Raw genomic sequence first — 14,481 nt, 5'->3', positions numbered from 1 at the left:
CTCATTTAAGCCCAAAATGAGTTCACATAGAAACAGTATTTATAAATAGGATTCATAGGACTCTAGTTCAGCTGTGATAGATATATCAACACCCAGAGCACTATGAAATCTGCTCGGTGAAATCAATAGCCATTTGAAGGATTGGCCTAACTAGCTGTATTGTAAAAAACAAAGTTGATGTATCGAATTGGCAAAGATTATAAAAGATAGAAATAGGCCATGTTGGAAGGGCTGTGAGGAGATAAACACATTATTGTAATGTTGGCTGAATTGTGAATTGGTCTGAGTGATCTGGAAAAAATTTGGGATTGGGTGAGAAGAATCACTAAACTGTTAACCCCTTTTCATCTCATGCCACCACCACTGGGTATATATCCAGAGGAGATCCCATAAGTAACAAAATTATTCTAGTAGCATTCTTTATGGTAGCAGTCAACCCACTAGCATTTATCAAGTCTTATTATGTGCCAAGCTCTAGAGATACAGATAAAAAAGTCAAATAGTCCCTTCCCTCAAGGACTTTATACGCTGTTAGCAAACAGCTACAAAGTGGGTACCCATCAGTTGGGAAACTGCTAAACCAAACCTGGTATATGAATATAATAGAATATTATTTTGCTGCAAAGAACAAAAAACATAAGGATTTCAGAGAAACAGAGTAAGATTATAAGAACTCTAATTCTGAGTAAATAAAGTAGAACCAAGGGAATAATGTATGCATTGACTAAGTGATGTAAAAGAAAATACAATTGCAGTAACCTGCCTTCCTCCCTGGGAGCAGCAGATCAGTCAGATGAGAAGCCTAATTGTTGTGCTTTAATTAAAATACCTACTCTATACTAGGCATTGGACAAAAACAAAGTAGACCTTGCTGTCAAGAAGCTTATGTTCTGTCTTGGAAGACCTAAGTGCATATACAGAATAAATAATAGTAAAACATATTTCCCACCTCTTGGTGCTGAATTGGAAAACTGAATATTTTTTTATGTTGTATATACTGCCAGGTAATTGCTATATCTTTTGAGTTTTGTGCAACTTTTTCTTTGTTATAAGAGGATTTGAAAGGTGGGGGAATATATTGGAAACTAATTGAGTCTTTAGAAACATGGCATCAATGAAACTTTTTTTAGGTAGGTGAAAAATGCACATAGCTCAGGCTCGCTGGGCTATAATTTAGTGGGAACAAAAAGTAAAGCTGGGAAATTGTACATTGATTTCAAAGATCCCAAAATGCTCACTGCCACCAAGTCCCATCTTTTTTAGTCCACTCTTTTCCCACCATAATATTGAAAAAGTCAAAGTTGTAGATGACTCGAAGTGGAATAAAAAGATAAATGGTAAGTATAAGTATGTTTTAGCATATTGCTGGTGATGATTCACATTGAAAAAATGGTGTAAAAAAATAATCAAGATGCGTAATCAGAAAAGCTGTTTAGTATGAATGAGTGACAACAGGTGGACTACCCAAATTTTTCATGAAATATTAAGGAACCAGAAAGCTACCAGCACATTGCATGGCTCTTCAATGGAAAATACTGCTAAGAGTCACTAGGATGCCTCTTTTATGCATTCTTAGCAGTTTCACTTTTCCCTTGGTCTTAACTACAGAGATTATTCATCCTTTTTATTCTGCTTTAGGAGCAGTACTCCCCAGTTTCTCCCTCCTTTTCCCTCTCCTTAACTAGCTGTTGCCCTTTTCCTTCTCATATTTCTGAAATTTTAGCTTTTACTCAGGAACTCTAAAAAGTGATGAATGAATTATGGATTCAGATGTCTCAGCCAGTTGGAAGTCAGCTCAGAGATTGTTATTGGACCAGTGGTAATGCCATGTGTTACAAATAAGCAAATTAGGTGGAGAAAGAGAATTCTGACAGCTTTCGGGTTTGATAACAGCTGATATACAAGTATTTGCAAATATGTGTGACCTAACTTCATTTTTTATGAATTAATTTTAAAATCCTAAATCAGTATTATTTGTCTTTAGAGATGCTCCCTAGGAAGCAACACATCATAAAATTTGGCTTTCATCATGTCTGCTTTATTTAACCAGCTGTGTGTCAGTGTAATTTAAGTCACTTTCTCAGTGTAGCATGTGTTACAAAATAATGAATATACTTCAACTTCTATAGACTATATAAAGAATTTTCTTTCTCTGTTTAGGTCCTGGGAACACCAACACGAGAGCAAATTCGAGAAATGAATCCAAACTACACTGAATTCAAATTTCCTCAGATTAAGGCACATCCTTGGACTAAGGTGAGTCTAAATGAGTGAAGTAATGATTAAGGCATAAGGGCCAAAAGTACACTAAATGGCATTAATTTAAAACTTAGTTTTTTCCTTAATTTTTAAACAAACCTACTTTGAGACCCAGTAGTTGAATCCAAGGTATTACAGCAATTCAAGTGAGTATTCATTGATGATGTTTATAATGTGCACCCATTTTGATTGTTTGTAGACATTTACTACTGCAAATGTGTATTTGAAGGTCCTGATGACATGCTTATATCAATAGGCTGTAAAGTTTGACCATTTCGAGCCCTAAGGGGTTTTTTCTTTTAATTATATGGTAAACAGTACTTAATTTCTGCATCACAACAAAGATAGCATGCATTTTTTCAATTCACTGGTCTAACTAGTGAAAATTAGTCTTTAAAGTTATAGATTCTCTCCTCTTCCTCCCCCGCCTCTGGTTTGTGCTTCCTTGGTGCTCTGGGGCAAAAATTTTAAGCATCTCCACTCCTTCCAGTGATACAAATGGAAAGCTATTTGAAATGTTGCTAGTGTTTCACTTGCCAATCAGAAAACTATAATTCTGTATTAGATGGAAAAGATATAGTATGAACAGATTTTTAAGAGGAAAGGTACTAATTTACTAAAAGGTAAATTTTGACTACCAACTAGAAAAACTTAAATTAGACTTTTGAATTTTTCTTATTTCAATATGTAACATTAAATAATATACATTAAGTTAATGCTGGAGCTAAAATGATCTTAGAAATCAACTTTTCCAACTCCCTCATTTTACCGGTGGGTTACCTGAAGCCTAGAAAAGTTATGTGTCTTGTAAGACCACAACTAGTTATTGAAAGAGTCAAGCTCACTCTCTATTTAGTACTTTCTCCGCTCTGTCTTGTTTGCTGTCTCATGTCTCATTGCACCCTTTTTAAAGGAGTCGGAAATGGTCACCCTAGCACTGGGAAAACATTTTAGTGAAAAATACTGTTTATAGGATCCAGTTTTGCTGAAAATAAAAATTATTTAGGTTCATCGACATCTGAATTTTTCATTTATATAGACTACAATCACTTCCTAGCATTTATGAAAATCTGCTCATGCTGCTAGTTGAGTTTTTTTTCCTAATTCAAGTCCAAATGCCTTGTAATATTTTAATGATAGTTAAAGGATATAGCTATCACAGACAGAAAGACCAAGACTTGAATATTTTCCTGATCTGTTTATTTTATTTTATTTTTTTGCTGAGAGGGTATAACTAGTACCCAAGGTCAAATGTGACTACTCTATTTCTCTACTCCAAATGTTATTCCATTTCTAATTTAAGTAGTTAGGAAATCTGGAAGACCTCAGGAGACTTATTTCAGTTTGAGGGGCTAAATTAAAATTCATTTCAAGGTGTCCTAGGAATGTTCACACACACCTTAGATTATACAGAAACCATACTGGGTCTCTGAAGAATCATTCAGACTAAGGGTGTCCTAAGACTGCTTCACACCTAACCTTAAATTGACTCATATCCCTTGGGCTCATCTCAATTTAATCCAGCATTTATGTGAACTGTTGCAGGATTACAAGCAGACAAGGCAAGACCATTGCTGCACTCAAAAAAAAAATGAATTTTTGATGCAGAAATTTTCAGTATATGTATAATTTCAACATATATTGTCAAAAATGTCACCCAAGGTAGTATACATCACATTTTCAGATAGCTCGAAATAGGTTTCTGTATCATCTCAAATTTTTTTGGATGACATCCCTACAGTATAATTTATAATACAATAATGTATTATAAATTGTGGAATAAAGTAATGCTAATAGCTGATATTTATATAATGTTTATGATTTACAAATTGCTTTCCTCAAAGCAGTCCTTTCAACTTGGAAGGAGGTCTTTCTGTGATAGAGTGCTACAGAGATTTGTGCTTGACCTTTTGCTGTTTAACATTTTTATCAGTGATCAGGATAAAAGCATAAATTGCATGCTCATCAAATTTACAAATGACTCAGAAATAAATAAAATAAGTAAGAGCAGTGGGTGAGTCAGGATTCAAAAAGATCCAGTTGGCTAGAACAGAAGGAACTGGAAATGTTTAGCCTAGAGAATAGCTCAGTCCAAGTGCTGCTTTATACATGAGGCCTTTCCTGTTCCCTACTCCACATGTTACTGCCTTCCTCACCATCAACCCCAAATTGCTTTGTATTTATTTTCTTACATATACTTTTATATGTACATGTTGTCTCTCCCTATAGACTGTAAGTTCTTTGAGGACAAAAACTGTTTCATGTTTGTCTTTGCATCCCCAGCGCCCAGCGTATATTGTAGACACTTAAAAGATACTTACTGGGGAAAAAAAAAAACTTAGGTGGCACCACAATGGATGTGTTCCTCAAGTGTGAGAAGAACTGTCATGAGGAAAGGAATTAGGCTTATCCTTTTTGGCTGCAGAAGGAAAAATGAAGAGCAGTGGGTAGGACTTATAGAGAAAGAAATTTAGGTTTTATGTAAGGAAAAATTTTCCTAAGAAGGATAGCTATCCAAAAGGAGAATGAGTTGTTTCAGGAAGTAATAAGTTATTTCACTAGAGAACTTCAAGAAAAGTCTAAATAGCTACTGTGTTATAGAGAGGATTCTTGTTCAGGTATGGTTAAAGCTACCTGGCCAGGTACAGATAATCCATGAATTCTCTTCTCACCCTGAGATTCTTTGAAGGAAATTGTGCAAGCATTACTATCATCTCCATTTTATAGATAAGAAAACTGCAGCCCAGTGGTTATATAACTTACCCAAGGTCACATAGTTAATTTCAGAAGCAGGATTTGAATCCAAATCTTCTGACACCAGTGTGCCTAACATTATATTATACAGCCTCTGGTATCCATTAGAATGAGTGTGAACAGGTAATTTTAAAATGTCATACAGCTGTAACAGCAAAAGAATTGTGATGAATTTAATATCTTTTTGGATTCCTGGGTGTTTATAATTTTTTCTATATTTTGTACCACTAGACAACCAGTGATGCTACTTTTTAAAAAAAAAGAAAGAAAGAAAAGGCCAGCAAGGGTCTCTTTGTAAAGGTTTTGCTTAAAATTTGAAAGTAGCCTTGTCCTAGCATGGCTAGAACAGAGGTCAGAATTACTGTGACTGAAGTGGTTTTGCTTCCACCAGAGCTGGTTTTGATTAAGTTTGTAGCAGCTCAGGGTACTGTTGAACATGTGAGGGGCAGCTCCCTTTACAAGTATACAGAGTTATGTGCGTATTCCTAAGTAGCTCAGTATTCTACTGTGACCTCAAGAGCAACAGCTAGTATTTTTAGGGGAGCAGGCACAGATAAGGGATTAAGGAAAAAGTGTGTGGTATGTAAATAACAAGGTAGAGGAAATTAGGAATGACAGAAATCAAGGGACAAAATACAGTAGAATGAGTTCTGCTTGTTATAGTACCAAGTATCTTGAAGTTTTTAAATCTAATACTAATGGGGGCAGCTAGGTGGCACAGTGGATAGAGCACCGGCCCTGAAGTCAGGAGGACCTGAGTTCAAATCCGGCCTTAGACCAAACACTTGATATGTACTAGCTGTGTGACCTTGGGCAAGTCACTTAACCCCAGTTGCCTCACCCAAAAAAAAAAAAGGGTAAATCTAATGCTCATGTGTAGAAGAGAAGTTTCTACCTATAATCTAATCCCTGGTTTCTGACTATGCCATTTATGACTATTAGGGCTACAAGACATCTATAGAGATATTTCTTCTAGTTCTTGTAGTCAGTAAATAAACATTTTCATGGTTTTTTAGTCAATAAATCTTAAGCACCTACTCTATGCTAAGCTCTGTGCTAACCATTGGGGATGCAATCTAAGGCAAAAAACAGTCCCTGCTCTTAAGTATCTTACAGTCCAGTGATTATCTAATTGTATGGTTTGGGAATAGAATTAAGGGGTGAGAGCTTTACTCTACTGTGCAAGAAAAGAAGCTTCATCATGGAATCTTCCTGGGGTTCCTTCTCAAGATTCTAAAATAAAGAGTTTTTTACACCTGAAGAAAAACACGTTGGCCTTCCTGTTCACTCAAGATTTGCTTCTCTAAGATGACATACCTTTGGGGAATGGAAGGGAAGGTTAACAGTGAGTAGAAGTACATTGCAAGCAAAGAGAAGATCAAAAATTAGTGGGGTGGCCTGAGAAGAAAAAAAGGAATGTGTGCTTTGCTAGGTGTTGCAGATAGAAATATAAAACAGTCCCTGCCTTCAGTGAGCTGACATTATAGTGCTAGAATCTCGTGTACCTCAGTTTCTTCTTCTCTAAAATAATGATAATAATTATTATACCTTTCTTATGGGTTTTTGCATGGATAAAATGAAATAATTACTTTTAAAAAATATGAAAGTGCCATGCAAATATGAAATGATCATATTGTTTATATATATATATATATATATATATATTATAAGAGTAAGAAAACACTGTGATTGGTAATGAATAGTATCAGATTAGTAGTCATTAAGTTTTGGTTCTTGCCCTGGTTCTGACTTTGTGATATCTTGTCAAGAATAAATAGGAAGATACATTCCTAGTTCTGCCTGCCATTTTTTTCCTTGCTTGGCCTCAGTCTGCTTCTCAGTTTATCCAGTTCCCTCCCTCTGCCAGCTGTACCATTGTGAGGTTGTTAGCTGTGACGGTGTCTTCAGAAATCTAGGGGACAAAACAGGAGAGCAATCAGGAGTTTTTTTTAATTACCTATAAAATTGTGGTAGAAGTCTTACCACCCTTATTTACCCTTGCCATCCAATATTCCCCCAAGGATATTATATGGCTCGAAAAGTCAATAAGTTATTCCTTTTCTAGAACCTGGACTTATCCCTGCTGCCATTCATATAGCATCTGACTGAACTACAGCTGGTTAACCCTAGTTTTTCTTTTGAATTTTCACATTATTTATGTATGTACTTCATTTTTCCTCCGGAAAAAGAAACATTTTGAAAAACTAAAGGTTTTTATTATATTGAAGTAGAAAATTACACTTTCCATTTTAAAATCTCTACAGGATACTTATATAAAACACTATTGCTTCCAAGGTGAAAAAAGTAATGTTTTAATGCTCATTATTTGTATCACTATAGGAATTCTAAAAAGGGAAACATGAATGTACATTGGAGTAGCTCGGGAAGGCTTTTGTGTAAGAATTAGCAAATGGAAATGATCCTTGAACAATATTTAAGATTGGAATTGGTAAAGTGGAATTGGGAGAGAATCCCAACAAAGGTATAGAACTAGGAATGAACATGACTCCTGTGTTAGCTCTACAAACAAGGGACTCCTCTAAAAGAGACATTGGTTGTGACAGGAGAAAGGTTGAAAAAGTGGTCTAGATTATGAAAGACTTTTAAAACCAGCATTAATCTTTTGAACTTGATCCGATATGCAATAAGACTCTTGAGTAGAGAAGCTACATAATAAAAGAAATAGTTGAACATTAATCTGACAGCTGGGTATAGGATGAATGAAGGAATGGGAGGATTTAATCAAATAACTGTAGGAAATGGTGGTTGATATCCATTTACAGACTCAAAAAGAGGCCCTTTTAAAGAGAGAGCACAGGTAATTTTGGGGGGGAGGGGAAGTACCTAGCAAGTCATAAATGCATGTTAAGTCGTAAGACAAAATAAAAAGGCTTTGAGGGAAATGTAGTCAAAAAGTACTGTAAGATAAATTTTGTGTACTCACCCTTTGTGTAATATTACTTTCTTACATGATTCCTAGTTTCAGTTCTAACCTTTTTTTTTTCAGTAGATACCAGTGCTAATCAGTTTTCATTAAGTGATTTACTATGTACCTGACGATGAAAGCACTCCTTAAAATTATGTGTTCCTTCTAGCCACTGAAGCCTTTCAAGAGTATTGTTGACTCTTATAATAGTAGTCTGATAGATGTAACATCTTCATACAGCTCCTTTCTCTTACCCTCCCAGATCTATTAAAACACCCATCAGAAATTTGATAAGCCCTTGTTTTATGAATGTTCTTGAGTTTTTATTCCCTCAAATAAAACTATAATAAAAATGTGAATACACAAGGATATACACAAAATTATTTTTCTCCCTTTGCTTTATTTAAGTAGCGCATTCAGGCTTCAGTCTTTCATTTTTGTAACTTAAGTCATGGAATTTCAAAGTCGGAAAGTTTTTAAAAACATTTTTTATCTGTGATCCCTTTTTTTCCCTTATGATAGCCCAGTTTGAGTTGCTAAGATGTCATGGAAATTTATGACTGAATAAAGAGGTAATGGGCCAATCATATAGCAAGAGCAGAGGATAATTAATTAATTAAGGGATAGCCTATATTCATATCCATAAAACATAAGAAGACTTAGGGGAAGGCTTTCTGTGTATTGGGTAGATCTTCTGTGGTGGGCATATGGAACAACATGAAAAAAAATCTTAATGAGGAGACATGAATGGGTTACAGTCTGTATCAAAAGAGTGAATATTCACTCATGGATGTATTGAAGTTTGGATTTATAGTAAGGTAGATAAAAATAGATGATAGTATCATAATAATGAATAATAGTTAATATTTATAGAGCCCTTAAATATTTATAAAACATTTTACAATACATTATCTCATTTAATATGCCTTTTTATAGGCAGAGAAATCATGATAGAGAGATTGAATAAACCACCCAAAGAAAATATAGGTGGTTGTTGGAAGAGCCTCAACAAAATCCCCACTCATTTGCATCCTAGCCAAGTTTTCTTTCTATTAAATAAAGATTGATCATTTTAGCCTCCAGTTACTTGCAGTGGTGTTTGACTAAGTCATAGATGGCTGAAGACAACAAAAAATGCTGAATTTTTTGTATACTTGTGATAACATAGAAGTTTAACAAAGTACATATGATGGGTAGGTAAATGGCACAGTGGGGGTAGAGTGCCAGGCCGGGAGTCAGGAAGACTTATCTTTTCTGAGTTCAAATCTGGCCTCACGCTTACTATGTGACCCTGAGCAAGTAACCCTGATTACTTCAAGTTTCCACATCTGTAAAATGAGCTGGAGAAGGAAATGGTAAACTATTCCAGTATCTTTGCCAGAAAAATTCCAAATGGGGTCACAAAGAATCAGACATAACTGAAAGGACTAAATAACATGATGAAAGCCCCAATCTCCAAGGAAGAGTATTTTCCCTAAACGTTCCCTATTCTAGATACCATATTTTACCTGCCTAATGGTGATAAGTCAAATGAACAGAATACTACAAATTTAGCAAATACTAAAATTCTCTTAGGCTTTATGTATTTCTTCTTGCGTACATTCCCAGAGTGATCTTAGATCCTGTCAAAATCATCCCAGAGATGAGGAGCTTAGGCCCAAAAATCCTGTAATGTAGTGCCATCATGGACATTTGTACCAAGCTACATTAGGCACCCTGGAACTCACAACTATGTCTCAGGAACCTGTTGTAGAAGCAAAAGCAATGGACAACTGACATCCAGTAGTCAGTCTATCATATCTCAAAATAATGGTATGCATCAGTCTAGTATGTTGTTATTTGTAGCCCTTACAGAATGTTTTATATTTATAAAAACATTTGCCAGTATTTATATATTAGGATATGAAACCCAAGTCTGGATATTCGATTCAGCCTTTTTTCTTCTTTATATATATGTTCCCCTTAGAAAGCTCATCAGGTATAACTGGTGACCCCCCAGATTTCCATCCCATCCCTAAACTCTTCTGAACTTTAGACTCCTATCTCTAACTGCCTGTTAGACATCCCTATCTTTATGTCCTATAGTCTTTGTAAACTCAGCATATCTAAAACTAACATTTTCATCTTCTAGAACCCACCTATACCCTCTGGGCTTCCACATTTCTGACAATAATGTCATCATTCTCCCAGTCACCCAGACTATATTTCAATAGGATTATCCTTCATTCATCCCTTGCAATTTTTTCCCATTTCTAATTAGTCACCAAGGCTTCCTTCCTTTATCATGTCTCATCTTTTATGATAATTTTTTTTTCTCTATCATTGACAGTAGAACCTACCTCTTTTGGACTCTTAACATTACAACCCTTGGTAGCATTTCACCTTATGAGGAACTAGAAATAGCATTACAAGAAGCTGTTGATGGGAAGAGCAAGAATACATGAAGGAGGTCCATGCTGAAGGCTACATAATTGTAAGGGTATTGAGGGATCAATTCTTAAGGTAAAAAAGGCAATTTTACCAAAGGCTTGAAGAAAAATCTCAGGTCTTACTACTTTCTAAAAAAGTAAACAAGTAAATATATCAAGGATCATTGAAACATGTCTCTACAAAATTTTCATGAGAGTAATGTAATATATACATGCATCGAACATTCTTGATGAATGTATAAGAAGGAAATATCTAGGTTTTCACAAACTATTTACTGTACATCAGACCTTTCCAGTTACACATTTCATTTAAAGTTATAGAGAATATTTGTCTGTTCACTATAAAAACAAAGCAATTCTGTAAAGCAAAATACAACTTTAAAGGCTGTTTCTCTACTCCAGTAAGATGTATTCCATTCATATGCCAAAATCATATGAAATTTCTTGAAAGATATAACAACAGAGATAACAGTACTAGTCTCTGATTGTTATCAGAAACTATGGCATAAAACAGAGAAACATGTTCACCAGTGGTTTTTGCCTTCATCATGAAGGCTGTTCAGCACAGAATCCAAATAGATGAACTCTCGATAGATGGTGAGATATGCTCCAAATGCCTCTATTTGTACATGAATTTGTGTGGATTACAGTAATCCGTGAGCACGTTACAAAGCCTCCTGAATGAATTCCATAATCAGTCAAAATTGAGTTTTACCTCAATTACCAAATGATACAGTTAGGAAGCATTTATTAAGTATCTGTCAGGGGTATGTATATTTTAAATGCATTAATATAGAAGTAATATTTGATAATAATTAGGTGAGTTTTCTGGAAAAAGGAGGTGACCAAGGCAGGGAAGGAAATAGGCATTTAAGTGCCTACTGTGTGTCAGGCACTGTGCTAAGCACTTTACAAATATTTCATTTGATCCTCACAACAACCCTGTGAAGTAGGTGGCTTTATTATTCCCATTGTATTTTTGAGAAAACTGAAGCAGACAGAGGTAAAGTGGCTTGCCCAGGATCACACAGCTAGTAAGTGTCTGAAAGCTAAATTTGAACTCTGGTCTTCCTGACATCAGACCTAGCACTCTATCCACTGTGCCACCAGCTACCTCTAGTATCTGGCCTTTATGGAATATTCTCAATTAAGGGCTAAAGGGAGGAAGAATATGAATCATTAAAGAAAAGAAAGGAGATGAAACATAGTGTGATGTCGCACTTACTTCCCACCCTTCCCAGCAGATTTTCTTCACCTCTTATTTACTGAGAAAAGAGACCATCCATTTGAACTTTCCAGAAGCCCTTCTCTAACTCCATCCTTCTCTCCTTTTTTTTTCTGTCTCTGAAGAAGAGTCCGTTTCTCTTTCCCCAAGTGAACCCTTCAGTTCAACACCCTCTCTCCTTCAGTAACTTTCCTCATTGCATATTACCATCCTCCAATCTCTCCTCTCCTTCTGCATCCTTCCTACTCTCTCCACTCCCACCCGTCCTCAACTGGCTCTTTCCCTGCTTAGAGAAAGAGACAATAGGCTCAGGTCTCTCCTGGCCTTCGAAAACTCATTTGATGGTGGCATCCCTCTAGTTTTTTCCATATATCTTTGCTCCTCTTTACCACTTCACCTAAGTGTTTCTATTACTTTACCATCCACTTCCTTTTCATTCCCTTGCAAATCAGGATTCTGATTGTCTACCCTAGTGAAATCACTCTCTTAAGAATTACTAGAGGTCTCTTAACTATTAAATCTCATCATCTTTCTTAACCCTCATACTGCTTGAACTCTTGGCAGTTTTTGATGCCTTTTGACCAGCTTTTCCTCCTGAGTACTTCTGTCTTAATATGGCCTATTCCAGATCTCATGGGTTCCCATCCATCAAATATATTCAATCTTAATTTTTCCCGAATTCCAGTAATTTTTTAAGTGCCTATAGAATAGCTCCTCAGTTGTCCCCATAGATATCTCAAAGTCAAAGTTTTTATCTTCCCTGCTAAACTCACTCTCCTCCTTACTTCACTGTTTCTATCCTTCTCATAACCTCTTAAGTTATTCTTAAGTCTTGAGGATTTCACTTTCTTAAAATTTCTGATATCCCTGCCCTTATAGAGCCACAAGTTCATTTAGGCCTTTTACCACCTTTCTTGGACACTAGTAGCTTCCTAATTGGTTTCCACTGTTTCTAAATTAGGTTAGTTAGGTGTTACAGTGAATACAGCATCAGGCCTGAATTTGGGAAGACTCATCTTCCCGAGTTCAGATCTGGCCTCAGACGCTTGGCTGTGTGACCCTGGGCAAGTCACTTAACCATATTTGCCTCAGTTTCCTCATCTGCAAAATGAGCTGGAGAAGGAAATGGCAAAACACTGCAGTATCTTTGCCAAGAAAACCCCAAAAAGGGTCACAAAGTGTCAAACACGACCCAAAAAAATCTAAGTTTTTTTAAAAAGCATCTAAATTGAAAAAAAAAGTAACAAGCATTTATTAAGTGTCTGCTATGTACCAGACTATGCTAGTGCTTTTAAAAATATTATCTCATTTTATCTTCACAAAACTGAGAAACACGTAAGTGACTTGTCCAGGCTCACACAGCTAGTAGGTGTCTGAGGTCAGACTTGAACTAGTATAATCCTGACTCCAAAACCAGATCTTTAGACACTGTGTCATCTAACTGCCTTTAGTCTCTTTCCTTTCCAATCCATCCATCACAGAGCTGCCAAAATGATCTTCCTAAGGCTTTGAACTGACCATATTTCTTTGTGAAACTTCAGTGTCTCCCCGTTGCTTAAAGACTAAAATACTGCTTAGTCTAACATTTATGACCCATCTCTTTCTCATGTAATTTTTCAACCTTGCTTTTTGTCACCAGATGAACCGGACTTCTGGCTATCCTTTGAACTCAGCGCTCCGTTTTTAGCCTTTGTATATTCCATCCTAGAACCCACTCCCTCCATATCACTCTCTTTGAGAGGTTCAGCTCCATGCCACTTCTGCATGAAGCCATCTCTGACTAGATCTCTCTCTCTTTCACACACTCACACACACACACACACACACACACACACCAACCAATAACAGCTAACATTTATATAGTGCGTATTATGTACCAGGTATTACATTGTATTTATTATCTCATTTGATCCTGTAACAGCCCTGCAAGGTAGTTACTATTTTTATCATCTCCATTCTACAGATAAGGAAAACACTCACGCGCGCACACACACACACACACACACACACACGCACACGCACACACAGAAGTTGTCAGTGGTTTGTCATCTTCAGTTTTCCTTGTTCAATACTTATTAATGTATGTACTGTATCCCCCTCAGGGGCAACTAGGTGGTGCAGTAGAGCTGTGGGCTTAGAGTCAGAAAGATCCAAGTTCAAATTTGGCATCACATACTTCTAGCTGTGTGACCCTGCACAAATCATTTCTGTCTTCCTCAGTTTCTTCAGCTGTAAAATGGGGATAATAATATTGCCCCTGTTTCCCAAGGTTGTTGTGAAGATTAAATGAGATATCTGTAAATCACTTAGCATAATGTCTGGCACTTGGTAGGTACCTGATAAATAGTTATTTCCTTCTTTTCCTTCCCCCAACCTCTATGGAATGTAAGTTTCTTGAGACCAGGGTCTATTTTATATTTTGTCTTTATGTCTCCAGAGCCTAGCACAGTACCTTAGTCATAGTTGTTTGGCTATTTTTTGTTACTGTCACAAAAGAGAAAGGAGGAGAGAAGAGTGTTTCAAGGAGTTATGAGTTAGTTGGTAGTGGCATAGGAAAGGCTTTCTGCAGAAAATGGAATTTGAACTGAGCTTTGAAGGAAAGACAGGGAAGCTAAGAGACAGAGGTAAAGAGAGAGGGCATTTCCAGCATAAGCTCCAACTAATGCAGACACAAAGTTTGGAAATGGACTGTTGTGTGCAAGGAACAGCAAGGGATTATGGGTGAATGGAAGAGAATAAAATGTAAGAAGACTGAAAAGAGAGGGAGGAAGGGGTGAAGTGGTGAAGAGCTTTAAATGCCAGACTTTACATCTGATCCTGAAAGTAATAGCACCTACCTCCCAGGATTGTTGTGGGGATCAAATAAGATAATATTGGTAAAGCATTTA

General features: G+C 36.3%; 1 protein-coding gene across 1 annotated transcript in view; it reads left to right on the top strand.

Moving 5' to 3' along the window:
* The window catches only part of GSK3B (glycogen synthase kinase 3 beta), a 162,186-nt gene that overhangs the window by 124,174 nt on the left and 23,531 nt on the right, over positions 1–14,481 (top strand). Inside the window, exon 9 of the mRNA XM_027866838.1 lies at positions 2,161–2,256. Within this exon, the coding sequence (XP_027722639.1) occupies positions 2,161–2,256 (96 nt within the window). The remainder of the gene's footprint in view (positions 1–2,160; positions 2,257–14,481) is intronic.

The sequence above is a fragment of the Vombatus ursinus genome, unplaced genomic scaffold (assembly GCF_900497805.2).
Source record: "Vombatus ursinus unplaced genomic scaffold, bare-nosed wombat genome assembly UNPS02001419.1, whole genome shotgun sequence".
NCBI lineage: Eukaryota > Metazoa > Chordata > Mammalia > Diprotodontia > Vombatidae > Vombatus > Vombatus ursinus.
This window is presented reverse-complemented; position numbering and strand designations above follow the sequence as displayed.